This window comes from Larus michahellis, chromosome 5 (assembly GCF_964199755.1).
Source record: "Larus michahellis chromosome 5, bLarMic1.1, whole genome shotgun sequence".
Classification (NCBI taxonomy): Eukaryota; Metazoa; Chordata; class Aves; order Charadriiformes; family Laridae; genus Larus; species Larus michahellis.
Window position 1 is genome coordinate 33,078,729 of NC_133900.1, and position 19,818 is coordinate 33,098,546.

Sequence of the window (19,818 nt, forward strand, 5' to 3'; positions counted from 1 at the left end):
CCCCCCCCCCTAGTTTTTGGAAAGGAACTGTGTATATTTCTAGAGATATCCTTGGTAAGAACTTGCAGCTTCTGCAACAGAACTGCCCTTTCTCACCTTTTCACGCTGCACAGACTGCATCCTGAAAATGTTAGCAGTAGTCTTGGCATGTTTTTCAGTATAGACAAAACCTTTTCAGCAGAGGTTCGTTCACTTAAAATAGATGTTCCCTAGTCCCTTCACTTTGACTTTTGGATGCTTGCATCTGAACATGGAGTTCACCCAGGTGGAGTGCCAGTTTTCCCAGCTTGCTGCCTTGAGAGCTGAAAATATTTTTTGACCATGTGCTTTTGTTTGTTGCAAATAATCAATAGCACTGAATGGAAGAGGAAAGGGTTTTTAAGAAGCAACATGGTAACTGAAGTTAGGGTGATTGTCTTACTACATGCGGGACCAACTCTGGGGAGCTGGGAAAGGGTGTTTGGGAGACATGTCACTGATTGCCTCTCTTCCGTCTCTCTCTCTCCTAGGAAGATGTTATTAACACGCAGTGTGGCTACGATGCAAGGCAAAAACCAGTAAGAATTTGTTTTTATTAATGTGGTATCTTAAGGATATGAATCCCTCTTGCAAGAGCAGGTTATTCCACTGACGGGATAGTTGAATGTAATTATCTCTGTTTTCTTCCCTCTTCTTGGCAGGAAGTTGATCAGCAGATTGTTATCTACACTAAAGGCTGTGTCCCTCAGTTTGAGAAATGGTTGCAGGACAATCTTACCATAGTTGCCGGTATATTCATTGGGATAGCATTACTGCAGGTAAACATCGCATTCCCTGTAATGAGTTACACAGAAGAACAACAGATAAATAGAATAAATTGAGGGGGGAACTGTATGTGAGAACTGGAAATACAGTGTCAGTTGCACTCAGAAATATAATGTCTGTAGGTTTTAATGAGGGGAGATAAACGCATGAGGCTTTCTTTGTGTTAAGGCATATTTAATTTTTATCTGTAGGGATGCATTTTTTTTCTTTTCAGCTGTCTACAGGTCAAAACTAACACTCTGTGTTAGATAAAGATTAGGTAGAGATTTTTAAGCCCATACAGACCTACCGTTTCTGATGGTGCTTAAATGGGCATGAAAAGCCTTTACAGTTGCTTTTGTGAAGCAAGTCTAGAACGGTTCAATTTCCCAGAACCCAGTAACACTATAAAAATACTGGGGTTACAGGAGTCTCTTGATGTTTGTCCTTCTTCCAACGCTTACTGTTATTTTGATTTTTAACCTTCTGTTTTTTGTTTTCATGTCGGTTCTATACAACCTAAGGAGTTTGCCTGTGTGAAGAGTTGTCTGATGCTCCAAATGAATAAACTGTTGTCTCTTCCAGATATTTGGGATATGCTTAGCCCAGAATTTGGTTAGTGACATTGAGGCTGTCAGAGCCAGCTGGTAAAACTGCTGAAGTAACCACAACAAGACACTGGACAACCGAAACCCTCTGAAACCTCCAGTGTGTCGCTCCGACACCAAGCTGTACGGACATGGGTGCCAGGGAAGCCTTCTCTCCCAAGTAGTCTCAAGTCTAAGTTCCTGATATTGCAGTGAAGTCGTGTTTCTTTGGGGTGGGGGAGAGAAGAGTGGGCTATTTAAAATCTGCTGCTCACTGACATTTTTTTGTTTTAAAACCACCAGTTTGAAAGCTGTTGAGCCGTGAATCTCTACTGTATTCTTGATCCTGAGTAACAAGTGGACACTTTTTTTAAATTGGTGTATTCAGTGGGACAGAGTTGCATCGTTGTAGTCTGTGGATATGCTGTTTATTCTTCGTGTCATGAGGTCTTCGATAGCTGCCAAATATTCCTGAGATGGTCTCTCTCCTTACCACTCTGTAAAGGAACGATCTTCTTGTTTTCACAGCTAAACATAGCTACAGGCCTAAACCCATCAAGCAAGAAGCAACTTTCTATGCATTTATTGTATTGTACAGTAAAAGAAATTGTTTTTAAAACAAGGGAAAATTTTTTACGCAAGCTTCCAACCATCTCCCTGTAGTACTTTGAGGTTGGAATCAGCAAGCTCACAGGGAGAACTGCCTAATTTTATTAACATCTTTCTTCCTTTCTCCACCCTTGTATGAAGGGAGAGGAGTTTTATATTTGACAAACAAGGGTTGTAGAGCCTTTGGTTGCTGCCATACCTTAGGACATCAGTCTCTTAAGGCAAGGATGGGATATAACTGTATAAATGTATGAAAGCAGTGTGGATGTTGGGTCCAAGTGAATAATATTATTCAAAGAATGAATTATATATTAACTTAAAAAAATCAAAAATTATGTATCTGATACGGCTTAATCTTTTGTTGCTCTGGAATTTAGTGTAACCTAATGTATTTAGGGATCTCACTAATATTAGTGCTTTGATACACTCGTACAAAACTTCTTTTAAGATAATTCATTGGTCTGTTCCTAGCTGAGGCTTTGTTCTTTCTTTTTTTTTTCTTTAATTCTTTTTACTTGCATGAGCTGTGGAGTAAGAATCTGTGACGCTCCAGTGCTTTAAATCTGTGCATATGTTTTAATACAGTCTAATTCAAACTTATTTATTGGTAAATGCATGTGATTATGGAAAGATCATATCCCATTCCCATGGAAGTTGGAGAGAACAGCTTTTGCCAGAGTAGATGCTTACCTCCAGTGAACAAATCCTTGCTAGGGAGATGTGTCTCCTTCTGTTGCTCTAAATGCAACAAAAAGCTTTCTTGAAGCAATGGAATAAAAGTTTTAAAATAGAAGCGCATATTAGGATCAAGATAGACTATTTTGAATTGGAAAAAAGAGAGTAGAATTTGGAACAAAGCACAAAGAGTGGAAGAAGAATTAGATAGACTCCAGCCAGCTTAAGAGTTTTTGATTTGTTCTTCTTCACTAATGATAGTGAATTTACAAACCTGACCATGGCTTGGGTAGTTTTATTGCACTTTGTATAAACTTAGCTTGTTGTATGACCCTTCTCAGTATCTGCAGAACCAGTCCTGAAAGCTGTGAGCTCTTGGCTCCTGCTTTGGTCAGACAGTGGCAAAGGGTGTGTAGTGCCTCTTAGTAAGAGCTTAGCATTTTTCTGAGACGAGTTTCTGAGATGAAGTATGTGGAGTAGAAGAGATGAATGCATTGCTTTCAAAGCTTCCCAAAGCTTCTGGATAGAAGGGTGGTCTGATGACCAATTAAGGTTCTCTCTGGTCCTATGACTCTTAAACGTGTCAGTATATGTACCCTTTCACATTTTGCCTTCCTGTGCTTTAGGTGACCATGGTTTTTTTCCTTCTGAAGGCTGGTGATAAGCACACCGGCACACACAGATGCCGCAGACAGTCCTGTTGTCCTCCTGTCTTTGAGCATTACCTCATCCTCTTCTGGTTAACTCCCACTGACTGGCTCTGAATCAGGCAGCCTCCATATCCTTTGGTATCTGCTGTTAAAGGCCAGCCATGACTCAGAGTAATTTTATTTTTTTTTAAAGCCTTTGAAAGCAATTATAATTCACTGTCCTTAATAAAGTTGGTTCCACCTCACCACAGTGTTATGTTTTTCTTAGCCATTTCTCAACCTGAGGAGTTACTGGTGTTTGTTTCCCCACAAAGGGACGCACCATTTTGCCCGATAGCAGCAGGACAGACAGATCATCAGTACCAGTGTTGCTGCACTGAGACAAAATTGTGCGGGGAGAAATCAGGGAAGTGTGGTTGAGGAAGTAACCCAAGAGCCTTGATTGCGACCCAGCGCTTTGGTTTGGAGAAAAAGAGTGGAAAAAAAAAAAGAAAAAAAAAAGCCGACATTGCAGAAACATTCCTTGTTGCCACTGATCTTGAACACTGCTGTTGCTGCTGTGGGCTTCTGAAGACAACTTCATTCTTCTACTTGAATTTCTGCAGTTGTACTGTATTTGCCTTCTGTCTTGTCACGCTGTTCTCTGAGTTCCAGTCTGCTGGACGTGCTGTTGGCAGTGTCAGACTGATAGGAAGGTAAACGCTCTGAGGTGAGCCAGTCTTGTTCTCACTACTTGCACGTCTACACACAAATGTGCAACACTTCTGCTGAGTCCCAGAACGACTGACTGTTCTTATAAAAACCACTAAATAACTTATTTTTCTAGAGCTTGTCTATTGCTGCAGATGCTGATTTCCCCCCCCCCTTCCTCACTCCCAAGAAATGCTCTTATTTTTCTCATTTTTGCAGTTGTTTGATGAATGCATACTGAACGTTCAGGATTAGCTGTCTATATTGCACATTTAAATCCCACCTTTTTTTTGTCTACAGATCGGGTAAGATGTCCTAGAAATGCCACATCAGCAGCTTAGGTGTCCAGTTTGGAAAGTTTGTAGGAGGCCTTGGATATCAATCTATTATTGTCAGAGCCTGCCAAATGCGAGCAAGCTTTCTTCTAGAAAACTTTGTGAAAAGTTCAGGTGAGCTGCAGCTAGAGCACAACTGCTGGCTACATGGGCTCATTTTCTAAAGCAATAAGATATGGTAGGCGGTATGACTTCTTGGCAATTCTTAGCCTGCCTGGTGTGGTGGTGGGGTAGATGTGAGTTCAGAGGTCAGTCTAATTATCTTTTAATGTGCAGTAGTTGTTGAGAAACTTGTTGGCAGGCATATGGCCCTCATGGAGTGTGAAGCAGCTCTATTTGGGTGATTTGTATGGGATGGTGGCGTTGCTAATGAGAGGTCTGGTAGCTTCAGCAGTAGCCCTGGCTTTCAAGCCATTTCTAAATTCCCCACTGAGCCCGGCCAAAGGGCATCACAGTCCTTGCTCCTCTGCTTTCTAAATACTCTCCGTGTTCACAGGCCTTTCTGTTGTTTGATCTTGCTCTCCTTTTTTTATTTTTTTTTTATTAATTGATTTGTCTCTGTGTGTCTGTTTCAGTAGCAGTAGGATCTCTTTGCTTCAAAATCCATAATTTTGATTGTGCCCCTTAGAGCTTGAAGCTGTGGAGGTGCTTGTTCAAGTGTACTCTGTCCTGAAAGCCGCCTTCTCTCCCCTTTGAGAGAGATGCTAATTGTAGTTCTGGTGTGTAAATAGTGTTTGAAATGTAAATAGTAGCATGCAGATTAAACGATTCTTGCACATGACTGCTTTTCACCCTGAAAGTGTTTATTATAGAAAGGAGAGGTGCCCACCGGGAGAGTTTGCTGATGGAAACGGCGCGGTGGCTGAGGCTTTCCCTCGCCCCGGGGCTGAGGCGGGAGCGCTTTCATCGCCTGCCCTCTAGTGCCTGCCCGGCGGACCTGCAGCAGGCGCCTGGGGAGGTAAAACCTGGCCGGGTTGGGGCTCCGCTTCGTAGCAGCACCTCCCCTGCCTTTCCCTGTGCTGCTTGGCATTAGCACAGCGTTAGGCTGTAAAACGGAGGGTCGGAGTCGGAACCCCCTACCAGTTGTGGGAGGTCGCCGTCACTTGCGGCAGGAATAAACATGGTGCTATAAGAACTGTCCTGGACGTTAATCTGTGTTTTTACTACTTCAGAGATGCCCTTGGTAAAATGGATTCTGCTTAACAACGTTGGTTACAAGAGAAACTCTCTTGTGAATTTTTGATCCCGTTTCTCTTCTTTCTGTGTGTGCCTTCTGGGCGCATTGAAATGGCAGTTCTGTGAATACCTAGGAAGGGGATTAGATCTTAACAGGTGTCAAAGCACTGTTGAAGGTTCCAGTTCCTCCCTCCCATTTTTGATTTCTGTATGAAGCTTTTTCAAATACCTGTAATTGGTCTAAAACTGTCTAAAGCAAACAAAATAAAACTACCCTGCTGGATCCATTAGCTACCAAATTTTGCCACTTGAAGAAAAGAAAAAAACCCCATCTGTCTCCCTTAAGATATGGTATAAAAATAAGTGTTGTGACTACTAGTGTGCACCAGGCAGCACTGCTAGTTCTCTTTTGTGTTTTGGCAATATAAATGTGTTAATAAAAAGCTCCATCCGTATGTGTGTTCATGTTCACACTGTTCACATGTTCACACATGTACATAGTAGAGGTGGACCTGATACTACCTTGAGCCCTGGGGAGATTGGGATTTGGGTGTTGTGACTCAGACCTGTCTCTGATGGGTATATTCCAGATTAGTTCCAACTGAATCTCTCTCTCTTGTTCATCCTGGGTCGTACGGCAAGGTGTCGATATTTACCCTTTGTGTATCATTCCTTTTTATACGAATGTATTCTCTTGTGTTCCTTTTTTTATCAGTTGTAAAATTGATTGTAAAAGCCATCTACACTTACTGATTGAAAGTATTGCTATAACAGAACTGCATGCCCAGTAGAGTTTGACTTGAGCTTTAGTTTTCTGATTTTGGACTGGTTACCTTCAGTCTAGGAGAAAAGCGTAGATCAGGTGCATAATGTATTACTTGTCATCTTTAGCATTAGACTGTGGTATCGTATCACATGCTGATCTCAATGGATGTAACTGGAGTCTACTTAGGAAGTTAATGCAACTTCCTGGTAATTCATTTAAGCTATTGAAAGTGGTCTTGATCATGCTACTTGTGTTCTTGGGTTTTTGTTTTTTAATAGAGGCATTTTTTAGGAATGTTTTAATACACTTATGATGGACAATACAATAGTTTTAATAGTTGTGCAGTATTCTGTATTTACTTGAAGTAAATCATTTTATATGCAATTTGTTAGATAATTACAATTTTATAAATAAAATTGCGTGAAATATGATGTTGTGAATGTGTACTCTTGATGCAGCACTTAACATTAACAGTACAAAGATACATTAATGCAAAAGTCTTCCAGGGGAAGACCCCCTTCCTGCCCTCCCCCAGACTAACAGGGGAAATAAATCCCCAAGTCTATCATACGCAATGCAGACTACCGTGATCTACATAAGCCACAAAGCACATTATCACACTGCTGGTGGCAGCCCTTAAATGCGTAATGAGCTAATAGGTGCAGAGCACATCCCCACATGAGGAGATCCCGTATCTACTGTCAACTGTTGTTGAAGTCTCTGGCTAATGAACACGCTCTGTTTCTTTCTGACAGGTTGTTGGTGTTCCTCAGACCGCCGTGGCTGCTGGTTAGTACAACTGTTGGCGCTCTCCCTGTAATCACTTTAGTGACCCTGAAGTGTTCAGCAGTTGCTGCTTTGCAGGGAGCAGCACAAAGGGGATTTGTCGTGACTTAATTAAACTTTTGTAAAGAGAGGTGGGAATTTCACTTAGTTCTAAGTGCAACGTGTCCTTAAACAGAAGTAGTGAGAGCTGGCTTACTTTATGGTGCAGGTAAAAATGGGTAATGATGTCTTGTGTTTAGACAGTGGAGGAAGACCACCATTTTTTAGTGTATCAAAAACTGTAGAGCAAGCTAATCCGATTCAATGTCTCAAACCTACACTTTTGTCCACAAAACACCACTGTGAGTGATTTAAAAGCACGTCTGTATATCCAAACTGAAGTCCAACGCCTTTTGCATATTTCAGCGTATACATTTATCTGAACGTACGGAAATGACTTGGTTAATAAGAATGCAGATTTTGGAGGCTTTGCTGGGGGAGGGAAGAACAAAAGTCAACCAAAAAAGCAAAATCGAGGGCATTGCCTACATCTTTGTAACATGCAATAGATGTCACACAGTTGGATACGCCATTTTCACAGTGGAGGGGGAGACTAGGGGTGGCTGCCTGCATTCTGTCGAACTCTTAACAGACTTGCATACTGTTTCTTGAAGTTGTGGCCAGTTACCGTTTCCAGGACTTTTGAAACAAATGACCTTTTCTGGGTCTTGTGGTCTCATTTGACCAATGGGTTCTCTGGATCCAAGGCCCATATTGTTGGGGTTTGTGCCTTACCCAAAGTGGAACTTTTCCTTGTACTTCCACACTGTGAAATGTAAAAACACGTGTGTGCTTTTTGGCTTCCTGACTGGTGCAATGCCAGGTCTTGCAAAAGTCATACAGATGCAGACAAATGTAAGACAGCAGGGAGGTACTGCCCGCCCTGCGCAGTGTGGCAGCAGTGATCGTCTTAGCTTGGTTTGCGGTGGCAATAGACAGAAGGCCCAATGTCTGGCATCACTGTCGTAAAAATAGTTGGAGCAGTGGATGGCAAGCTTTGCTTAGATGGAATCTGTCTACTAAACATCCAATCAGAACTATTGTCAGCAATTTCAATTCAGTCGACTTCAGTCAAGGAGTGAAATACATGTGACAATCATGTCCTTAGATCCTGCTTCTCTTATTAAAAGAGGCTCAGAGCAGAAATGATTTACCAGCTCCATAGAAATGACGTGCAGTAGCAGCAGCACGCCTCAGAACAGCACAGCGTTTGTGTGGATAGATACAGTCTCTTCAGTTACTTCCTTTGAATGTGACATACACCCATCTTTGCCCTTACACAGACTTTCCTTCTGTGTGTAGGCTTAGCACAGATTTTATCTAGAAATGTAAGTCACTTGATATCCCATCCAGGGAAACCATCTGCAAGTAGAAGGATATCAGTGTTGGCCTTTGTTTGTGCTTGCTGTGTCAATAATATCCTTATCATCAAGTTTTTATTAAGGATACGGCTAATGCTTAACCTGAGGTCCAGGTGAATGGGAATTCTGTCAGTGTCACAACTTTGTCAGTTACAATCAGCGTGTGTGAGCGCTTGCTGTTTATACTGATGTCAAAAGGAGTAGTCTCCTTATAGAACCAGGTAAGTCACTGATGACTCGTCTTTCAAATGTATTTTGAGATCTATTTAAATCAATGGAAATTATTTCCATGTCTGAGAACTTGGGCTTGTGTGGGTCCACTGTGAACTGTGATTGTAAACATGCTGGTCACGTTCGGCAGTGCAGAGGTTCTGTGTTCCTTGGAGCCTGATGCCATGTGGTCTTGGTCTGTGTTCACAGCTCTACACTGTCAGTGGCTTTATTGCACTATTACTAGCAAATGTCTCTTGAATGTTTGTTTTGTTTTTTTTTTTTAAATAAGAGGCTGTTGTGCGGTTTAGTACTAGAGGCCTTTTCTGTGTGTTTTTGGCACTGGATTAAATGGATGCAGAATCTCTGCCGTGTGAATCCTCCTGGAGCATCCACTGTGTTTTGGTACAGTCTCGGAACTTAAACTGATGATTTGAGGCAGGTTTCTTTTCATACCCAGCCTGTGTACATAATCCCTTTCCCATCATGACTGGCACCTTCCCATCACAGTGTACATGGGATAGACAGTAGTTTCATAGAGCTGGGAAGTGAATTTGGGAAGGTCAAAAGCAGTATTTTTGCAACCACGGGGCATGGGATTTTGTGGGGGCTTGGCCTCTGGGTTTGCTGCCTCTGCTGAAAAAAGGAGCCTGAAACTTCTGGGGCTGCCACTTCAGCACTGGGAGTGCTGAGTTCACTTTAAAATGTTATAGATCTTGTGATCTTTGTGCATTGTGGGCTCGATCAAGCTAGACAATGGTACTGCAGAGTCAAAAATAACATGTGCTGTCTTTCTGGAAACTGCTATCCCAACTGCTCCCTGTTTTGCCAGGGTCATCTGCTGGTTGCTCGCTGGCATGTTACAGGCCTACAAAAAGAGGAGCTGTGGGATAAGATGCTTAAATTGGCAATTTCCCAACTCCTTTACCTAGGAAAGGAGAAAAAAGAAGACTCTTGCATACTGCATTTCTCATTCAATGGGGTTCTGTTGAAAAGTTGCTGCAAGATATGCCTTTAAAAATCCATCTACAAAAAAACCCCAACAAACACAATCCCAATCTCAAGCAAGCCCAAGAGCACTCAGACCCACGTGGCTTTATGGGATAAGGCTTGTATAGTGTATTCCTGTTAGAACGCACGATTGTTAAACCACAGAGTGCCTCTGTGTGAGCATACACAGTGAAAGTGGTTGGAATTGTTTCCTTTGTAATAGCTCAACTGAAAGGCAGTGATTGCAGCAGGGCCAGAGCTGGGAACGAAAAGGGCTCCTCACCAGTGCATCGTGGTGCAGTCGCAGCTTCTGTATGTGATCACAGAAAAGGACAAACCACAGGATAAAGTGAGAGCACTGAAATTTTTATTTGTTACCTCTAGGTACCACGAGTTTGACATTAATAGGCAAGACCAGTGAATGAGCAGCAGTACATTGCATTCAAACCTGAATCTCCAAAGCACCAAAAATGGAGCTAGATTTACTTCTTAATCCTATAGTCAGCACACTAGTCTGGACTTGCTGCGTCTTGTATTGTCCCTAATTTAGTAGTACATTGTAATGCAGTTAGGGGGCGTGAGGAAAGAGTCATTGTGTAGTACCACTTCTACGTCATCATAGGACTACAACATGCACATTCTACTATGTGGCCCAAGCAACAAGAATACAAGTAGAACAGTTACGGGTGGAGACAGGTTCATGTTAACACCACCTATGAATTTGTAGAAACCTTTTTTGGACGGGTACCTACAGCAGTTCATCAATTTGTGTGGGAACATTACACGCATGCACGAGTGATACAGTGGAAAACATAGCAGGAGCGGCAGCAGGACGGAGGACAAAGGTGAAATCTGTGATGGGATGCACTGGAAACAAGACCTTCCTCAGCTTTCTACAGCAAGTCTCTGCTCTGTTAGCGAGGCCTGCTGGGCAACAGTTTTGTTCTCATGGCTGCGGAGTTTTGATACGACTTCTAGAAATGCCATGCTCTGCACTTCCTTCTGAAGAGGTTCTGGAAAAAGAAACAGTAAAAGAAACGGTGCTTTGTATGAGACAGGCAAAAGAACAGAAAACCTTGGTGAGTCTGAGAAACTTTTCTACTGAACCCTGTACACATGTAAACACACGAATGTGTGTGTACACGTAATCTTTTTATTCACTTTTTTGAATTGCTTTTGAGGATGTCCAGCGCCTGGGGCATGTGCAGACCCCACAGATTTCAGGTAGAGATGAAGGATGAAGCTACTGCGTAGCAGTTAAGAAATTCCACCTGGATTGCCTTCCAAAACAGATGCTTAGGAAGCAATTTTAGTGAAAATATTTTTCTGATTTATTCCTTAAACCAGCCTGACCAAGTAAGCTTGCCTTGAAAGGTTCACTACGTCGTTTGTCTGTATCAGATCAGCTCTGGTTGGTTGTGTGGGGGTGTGCAGGGGGTGAGGTGGTTCTTCAATGGATGTGTCACCACTGGGTCACTGTTAGCTGTCCATTTACAGTTCAGCTCTGAAGTTCATACAAAGAACACCTGGTGCATTGCCCAATGCTGTGCATATGTACGCAGTGCTTAAGCCGTACTCAAAACTGTGGGACACTGTTTTACAATTTTGATCCTGGATTGCACTGTACTTTGTATTAATAAGGAAAGATTGGGAACAACCCATAAAATTGAGCAATTTTTTTCTTAAAATGTGATGAGTTTTCTCGAAGCCCTATACTGTAGACATCTCACAGTTGAGATCCAAAGCAGTTGGTCTTGTTTCAGGCCCTGTTCAGGCCGCTCCAGCGAACTCCTACTCAGCAACAAACACTTACATACATTTTTTTTTGCTTCCCAGGGGCTGCGGGGGGCCTATTCCCTGAGCTTCCCAGCAGAAATACCATCCATCTGTTTTCACACTATCTATGCTGTATGCTATGCTTGTTTACTATTTTTTTAATAGCAAATTTAACATTTATTTCCCTTCCTATCTACTTTTTTGTTCACGTTTTCAGTTTTCTTGCAGTTTAACCCTACTGTGTAAGAGCTGGGAACTCTCACGCTGCTGTGCACCTGGGAACCTCTATATACAGAGCGATGTCAGTGGAGCTGCTGGGGTGGTTATCCTGCGTAAGCTCAGATTTCTGAGATATCATCATGTTTAAGCGGGTGTTACTGAACTGAATTTCAGGAATTTTCTGTGCCTTACAGTGGCTGAATACTTCTGCTTAACATCCAGCTTCTTGTGAGCCTGGAGACCCTCACACACACAAGTGACTGTGCCAGCTATGAATGCTCTGCTTTTGCTGATTCTTTGTTACATGTTTCCATTTTCCTCATTTTTCCCCTCTTTCCATCCCTTTACCCAGTTGCAAGAGCAACTTCCAGATGGCAAAAATCACATATAAATATATGTCTATTTATTGCTTAACACACAGCTGTTGGCAACATCAAGTTAAACGGGATGCCAGATACCCTGTAACAAAGGATAGTAACAACAGCTGCCGCTGGAGAATTAAACTTACCAATAATTAAACCACTTCTAGTCTTTATGGAACTACACTGGGGTCAATTAATTTATAATGGCTACACAGGTCTGTTTACAGTAGAATATGGAAACACGTAAATATAAATACTCACTGCATGGAGACAGTGGTGAAAAGTTAGAGGCAGAGCTGGGAGGGAGATGGATTTTAGTATTTTCACATGTAAAGAGCAGAGCTGGCTCTTTTATCCCCCCCTCCTTCGTTAAAATAGTTAAAAAAAAAAAAAAAAAAAGGCATAAGTCAATACCAGGGTTTCTCAGTTGTTACTCTCAGGTACTCACTGATTTTTACACAGGTCTGTTCATCAGGAAGCAGGGCTGAAGCACTGGGTCAGCCAAGTGCTGGGCCTTAACTTTACAGCTGCAGGTTGCCATCAGCCTGGGAGCAGGCCGAGATGCCTCATGTCGAGGGGGCAGACTGAACTCTGCCAGGTGGATAACCCTAAAACACCCCCCAGGACAAGACTGCTCCTTACTCTAGTGGAACAGAGAGACAGGTATTCGACTTTAAATAACTGTTGATCTGGCAGGTGACAAGGCTCAGGGAAGGGAAAATGCCAAGCGTCAGGCAAAATTTCTGAGGATGGTTATTTTAGTTGGAAGCAGCGGGAATAAACACAACATCACAGTGAGGCTGAGGGGGAACGTCTGCAGAAAGGCTTCTGCTCTAAAATGGATGGGTAATCCCAAGCACAAAATGGCTCAATAACCTTGAGTAACATCTAAATTACGCCCTAGCATTGAAGCGAATGCTTACTGGGAGCAGAGGCTTGTTAGAAAACTTTAAGCACTATCGTTGTAGATTCATATCTATATACAATTATAGTAGTATATACTACTCTGCTCTGGTGAGACCCCACCTGGAGTACTAGGTCCAGCTCTGGGGCCCCCAACATAAGGACATGGACCTGTTGCAGCAGGTCCAGAGGAGGGCCACGAAGATGATCAGAGGGCTGGAGCACCTCTCCTATGAGGACAGGCTGAGAGAGTTGGGGCTGTTCAGCCTGGAGAAGAGAAGGCTCCAGGGAGACCTTATAGCACCTTCCAGTACCTACAGGGGGCCTACAGGAAAGCTGGGGAGGGATGCTTTAACAGGGAGTGTACTGATAGAACAAGGGGTAATGGTTTTAAACTGAAAGCGGGTAGATTTAGATTAGCTATCAGGAAGAAATTCTTTCTGTGAGGGTGGTGAGACACTGGCACAGGTTGCCCAGAGAAGTTGTGGATGCCCCATCCCTGGAAGTGTTCAAGGCCAGGCTGGATGGGGCTTTGAGCAGCCTGGTCTAGTGGGAGGTGTCCCTGCCCGTGGCAGGGGGTTGGAACTAGACGATCTTTAAGGTCCCTTCCAACATAAGCTATTCTATGATTCTATACTGCTCTAAACCCAAATATTTGTTCCTTTAAGATGTCAGTAATCCAGCATTCACTCATATGGATGTACAGGTCACCAGAGTTACACTTAGAGTAGGCATGGTAAACTCTGTTTAAGAGCAACAATAAAAAGAAAAGCAGCTTTGCTTACAGAGACAGCATGCACTCAGCTATGATAACTTTTAATCAATTCAAATGAATTTCTGTAAACTCATCTGTGGCGAACCTTTAAATGTTTCACACTTGACAAGTTGTGTGCAGTCAGGCTCTGAGTTTCCACCTTTCTGTACTTAATCCAGTTCTTCATCATCTTAGTTGTCTGTAAATTCTGAAACCTTTATGGAATGAAATTTGCTCTCCTTCTACAGAGTAAATACTTCTTAAAGAACTAAATGAAAGAAACATAGCTACTTCTTGAAACCAAAGCTGGAAATCCAATTTCCCCACGATACCTTGCTCTTTTCTTTCATTTGTTTGGTTTTGGGTTGGGTTTTTTTTTTTTGTTAGCCTACACACAGGTGGGAAGTTGCAGGATCAAATCATAGCCTGCTGCTACACCATCCTCAAAACAGTCTGACCTTTAGCAGAGGGTTAGGTCAGAAAGATTAGACTTTACAGTGTCCAGCACTGACGTGTTAGAGCGTGTTCTCCTTGTCTTTCAAAGCAACCCTGAAAACTCATGCCTGCTGGGCTCAGCATGGGAGGGCTGCTGAGGGAAGGACTCTTCCTAGTGAGGTAAGTGTGAGGATCCCTCCTAAAGCAGGATTATAGCCTACCTGCTGTACTAAGTACTCATTTGTGTGCACGTGTGTCTTTGCAAATATTACCTGTATCTTTATTTCTTTCCTACCACTCTTGTAGGAATTTTAAAAGTGCAAGTGAGGAGCCTCCTTGCCTTACTTGACTAAGTTAACCAATTAAAAAAAGCCAGTACACATCAATTATGGGAACTTCCAGCTAAAGGTGAATGAAGTTCTTGCTATTTGCATATTTGCAAAGAGAGTCTGATACTGTACAGTTTTAAATGCCTTTCATTTCTCTCCTGTCAGTCAAAGTTTGAGCTAGCTGCATCCTGCAGAAGCCAGTCCAATTTTGGCAGTTAATATCTAAAACTGAGTTAACAGCCTCTTTTTTGACACTATAAATAAACACTATAAATAAAGTGTCATAGTAAATTGTGCACATTCATTGCGAACAGAGAACCAGTCTCACAGTGCGTTTGCACGTGTTCTATGTTCAGGCTAAAAGAGAGGCCTAAGGTTAAATACCTAAATCTGTTAGGAAAGCAGCCCCTCCTGAATACTCACCAGATCCTATAAGGGCACAGACCAGCACCATGGAGTTGTATTTTATTTCTGGAGCACTCCTGTCGTCTGAGAGCAGTCTGTGTAGAATCTGAACAAGCTGAGCATTTTCAAGATCCTTTTCAGCAGTGACTGAAAGACAAGTGAAAATCTGTAAATCTGGAAGTGCTGCTTCCTTTGATGTTTCTGTGTGTTAGCCATTTATTATTCAAACGTGGATCCCTCACCATAGTGAAAATGGTGCTGTGGTACGTAATAACTCGTTGGCATAAAACGGAAGCATGTATTAGACAGTATGATGATAGGAATCACAGCTCTTGCTATAAAAATGTAAACTAGCCTAACTGCTTGAAAGGAAAATCACAGGGTTTAATGATAAAATTCAATCTGAAGTGTGTAGTGAGCTGACAGAAAAGCCACCAGGGTTTCTAGTGATTGAGGCCAACACCTGCAATATTTCAGCTTTCAAGACTTCCATTGCCTGAATTTGCTTTTGCAAATTTTCTCTGAGTAAATACAGATGGTGTAATTCTCGATTCCATGGTAGAGGGAACTCATGATCCATTGTAAAGGCTGGAAAAAACTTTTCAAGATCAGAGTGTGAGTTATTTCCCCGTAGCTTCCTAAGAAACTTATACTGAATTCAGTATTAAAACAATTCCCTGATGCGTTAGCAGCGATTTGGAAGTTGAACGTAGCATTCCTCTAGTACACAATAGCAAGAGATGAAATAAAGAGCAAAAATCTGTAATATTTAGTTTATGTTAGTTAAGAAGCAAGCAAATAGGATAAGCAAAACCTCTGTTGGGCATTTACCTTTTTGTTTGGTAAGCTGAGGTACTACAAAGGCAAGTCAAGACATGTAATCATCTTGGCCTTCAGATGGCAACCCTTACACCTATTTCTGTGGAACTTAGCAATAAAAGACATTTTGGGGGCATCATCCACCTCTGTGTATTCTCTAGCTCTCACTAATTAGGTAAGTGAAAGCTTTACTTTGATAAGCCCTCTCAAAAGGGGATTAACTATTCCAGTATAGGAATGTAGTCAGGTCATATAGTCTCCACTCCAAATTATGATTTTCTTAACTGTTAGCCTTTTGGATCCGAAAGTTACCTTTGAGGGCCTTTCTAGATCATGTGATGCACCCACCAGAATGATGGAGCAGACACTCTATTACCAGCAAACTCCAGTTTTCTGTGTAACCTCATTGCCTGCCTATGTCTGCATGAACTCTCACGTATTTCCATGCTACTGAAAGGCAGGTGGAAGGCGGAGGCTTTTCTATATTGCACAAGAAACTCGCCCTCTGTGACTTCTCTTGGGCACAGACTGGAAAGTAAACAGGCAGAGCTAACCGATGGGGTACTCACCTAACTCTAAAGCCGCTATTAACGCCAGCGCAACAAGAGCTTCGTTTTGCATTATTACGTGTTCACTGGTTGCCATGGTTACTAAATGCTTGATGCCACCACTCTGTACAATGGTCCTAATTACATCCTAAAATAAATAACATAGAAATGAAAAAATTCTGCATTGCGTACAAACTGTATTAAGAAACAAAATCGTCATGGATGCTAGGTGATCTTTGGGTAAGGATACTCATTGGCTTTATGCACATACACACTTTATGCAATTTATATGTAAATGTATACACATGTGGGCTTCTAAATTATCTGCTCTTACTCTGCAGTTTTGAGATACAACCTGTTAAACCAAGCCAGTTAACCACATGATTAAGTTAAGACACATGTAACTAACTCTTTTCCAGGCTACACTGTGTAACTCAAGTTCTCATGGTGTGCCATCAGTCACCTACCAATGAGTCCACTCTGTTACATTTGAACTCAGCTGGTGGTCAAAGATGATTAGTTTTCCCTTCTTTACGTTGTGATGCTCAGAGCAGCTTACCAAAAGCACCCAACAGACCATATATTTGGGATAAGGAGACATAAGAATATATTTTTAATAAACTTATCAAATCCTTCATCTATCTTCATGAATTTTCAGGGTTTCTTCAAAATGTTCAGAGGTGAGTCCTTATTCTGTGATAGAAATGCTGTACTTGAAATGAAAATGCTGACTGACTTAAATGGCTTTAAAGCAGTTTAAAATTGCTTTAAAGCAGTTTAAAAATATGCAGCTGGAATTCTGTTTTCAAGCCCAAAATTTGATTCAACTTACGTATGTAAAAGGGATGAATAAAGACTTCTGGTGTCTGCAGGTCTTTGATTACTTGTTACTTATCATTAAAAAAGTGAGTTTGCACCTAACGTTTTCACCATTGTATGTCCCAAAAATACTTCAAAATGCTTGCCTGAAGAAAATCACTAACTTGGCATGCTGAAGGGAAACTGTTCAAGGAAATGTGGTTTGGTTTTTATTCTTTTTTATTTGCGCTGTGGCTGCACAAAGTTTTGAAATAGTAGCTATTTCTTGAAATAAGAATCTGATTTAAATTTTTAATCAATGTGTTGAATTTCCATTTAAAACACACATCCCTTTCTAACTCCAGCCACAAGTCAAAACTCAGGACCCGATACATGTGTTTAGAATGATTTATGTGCCGGTGCTTGCACAGGCCATGCAGTGATGTTCTTTATGCAAGGGAACAGACACAACACGATCATAATCCTTGAAAAGCAAAATGTTTTTAGCTAATCATGCTGATGATGCTGATGCTAGTGGCACAAGTCATAGCCTAATGAGTCAAGAATCTCACGTTTAAAACCTGTTTTTTCTCAATATCATAATGTATGATAGCACGTAAGTATTTTTATGCTTTTCCTTACTTGTGATGATGTGTTTTATTTGCGATTTTTCTGCTGGAACTCCAAAGTAGTTTTGAGACTTTATGGAATAATCTGGGAACTGCTAATTACTATTTGAATTGGTGTGGAATTTTGGCTGTATAAGCCTTGGGAATCAATCAGCACCTTTGACATAAAAATTTACACCCTCTAAATTTACACCCTCTAAAAAGTAGTACCAAATAGATAGAAGAGACGGCAGTAACGTTTGGTGCTAGTGTGGCTTAACCCACAAGTACCTACTCCATTTTTTTTTTTTTAGAATGAGACCCAAGTTTTCTAAACTACTGTTGCTTTTGTAAATTAAAAACCAAATTCAAACCTAATGATGTGCTCTAAAGAACCATCCAGTTGTACTCATATTCAAACCTAGAGGGCAGTAAAAGCATTAAAAAACCCACCCGCTCAGCTGTTTTCCAGTCAAGCTTCCTCTCTGAGTACATAAACCACACAAAAGTTCATCTGTGATAATTCTGTTAACTTCTGTATTGACATCTATTTGATGCCATCATAAATGTCTCTGTATTTAGGATTTAATTGTTTCCCTGTAGAGAGTATTGATAAAAACTTGCATCTGTGGTGGTATATGCCATCTACACACGCGTTTTGTGGACTGTGTATTTGGGTGTAGAAAAAATAAGGACTCAGAAAAAAATGAACGCTAATCAGTTTTAGAGGCTGAACATAAAATAGAGAATAGGCATCAGAAAGAGACAGTAATATTAGAAATGAGGAAAGATTTTAAATCTCTGTAAATCCTGTTGATTTGTTTTTGAAGAGGCTCATTGTAGATCAGGTCCACGATGTTTTTCACTTGGCAAATGCCACGCATGAATGAAGAGGTCACTGTTAAAGTCTGAGTTGTCCAAAGCACACTTGCTATTTAAACTCAGTTATGCAGCCTGTGTTCGTGTCAGCGAACACACTAAATGAAGTCTGAGCCTGAAATAGCTTGTTTCCAGATGAGAGGCTTTTGTCCCTTCTAGGGCTCTGTTTTGCCTAATACTCTCCTGAGCAAGGACTGTGGACTTGGGCTGCTTATGTAAAGGTATTTGGTTGGTGCAAAGGTGATGGAAGGGACAGAACTCATCTGTCCCACTGTTTCTCTTAATGTCACACCTTTTGCCATGTACAAATAAGCTTCTGTTAGAATTTGGAATAAATGATCATTTCTAGTGACCTGTTAGAATCTTAAAACCGTGAAATATGCTACATGAAGAGCACAGGGGACAGATTTTCTGGATCTCATTTTTATGTAAATATATATAGCAAGATCATAGTAATTGAGTGCGATGATTCTTCATATATAGCATCATTAAAATGTAGAAAACATGGCATGCTGAACTCCTACAGGATACAATACAAATAAAAATGAGTCAAGACTTAGCCACGTGAATCCTAACTGTGTTCCTTCAACTGCCCTGCCACTCTGAAATTGTTTTGCTTTTTTCAATTTATTTTTTTTTAACTACATAGTTCCAATGAGCATTTAAACCTGCTGCTTGCGTCTAACTGGCAGGTCCCAGAGGCAGAGGAGATGTAGCACATGAATTAACCAACCTGGATCTCCAGAAGGATTACATACCGGAGGCCTTGGCTACCAACACCAAGTGCAGAGGTAACTCTTAGTTCTTACAAGCTGACCTTTTTCACCGCTAACTTACTTTTGATTTGCTGTGTCGTATAAGTGCAGAAAGTAGTCTGTTGGACTCTCCCATCACACCTGCATGATCCTTGGCTTCACACCACTCCACCAATCGTTCCACCAGTTTTACATTTTTGCCCAGCTGTTCAGCTGCTTCTGCTACATGATGCCGGAGCCAACAACACAACAAAAAAGTTGTCACTTTTTAAAGCAAGTGCTAGAAAAATAAGCTGAAAGTTACTAACTAGGAGGAGTTTAAGTAGAACTTCACAAGCTTGCACTAACAGTGAGAAAAGTCTAGGTTGCATGGAAGCCAGTAAAGCCAGTCAAAATGGAAGCAAAATACAGGAAAAACATTCATAATCCAGTCTTTGAAAACAACTTATCAGCCCAGTTAATGAGGCTTGTGCATTGATTATCAGTAGGAAAAATACAGGCGATGTCACATTCCCTGGTGAGCTAGCTCAAAAATTTAAAACCAGAAGGGACTGCTACCGGAAGGGAGCAT

At 41.5% G+C, this 19,818-nt stretch overlaps 2 protein-coding genes across 7 annotated transcripts in view; one reads left to right on the top strand and one right to left on the bottom strand.

Moving 5' to 3' along the window:
• The window catches only part of TSPAN5 (tetraspanin 5), an 83,123-nt gene extending 79,574 nt beyond the window's left edge, over positions 1 to 3,549 (top strand). Inside the window, exons 6-8 of the mRNA XM_074589509.1 lie at positions 510 to 557; positions 681 to 797; positions 1,369 to 3,549. Coding sequence (XP_074445610.1) covers positions 510 to 557; positions 681 to 797; positions 1,369 to 1,434 — 231 coding nt within the window. The 3' untranslated portion in view covers positions 1,435 to 3,549. The remainder of the gene's footprint in view (positions 1 to 509; positions 558 to 680; positions 798 to 1,368) is intronic.
• A 6,453-nt stretch (positions 3,550 to 10,002) lies between these two features.
• The window catches only part of RAP1GDS1 (Rap1 GTPase-GDP dissociation stimulator 1), a 102,607-nt gene continuing 92,791 nt past the window's right edge, over positions 10,003 to 19,818 (bottom strand). For all 6 annotated transcript variants that reach the window (XM_074589514.1, XM_074589511.1, XM_074589516.1 and 3 more), the window contains 4 exons: positions 19,330 to 19,469; positions 16,229 to 16,355; positions 14,859 to 14,987; positions 10,003 to 10,670 (listed from right to left, as the gene is read on the bottom strand). In XM_074589514.1, the coding sequence (XP_074445615.1) occupies positions 10,543 to 10,670; positions 14,859 to 14,987; positions 16,229 to 16,355; positions 19,330 to 19,469 (524 nt within the window). In that variant the 3' untranslated portion in view covers positions 10,003 to 10,542. The remainder of the gene's footprint in view (positions 10,671 to 14,858; positions 14,988 to 16,228; positions 16,356 to 19,329; positions 19,470 to 19,818) is intronic.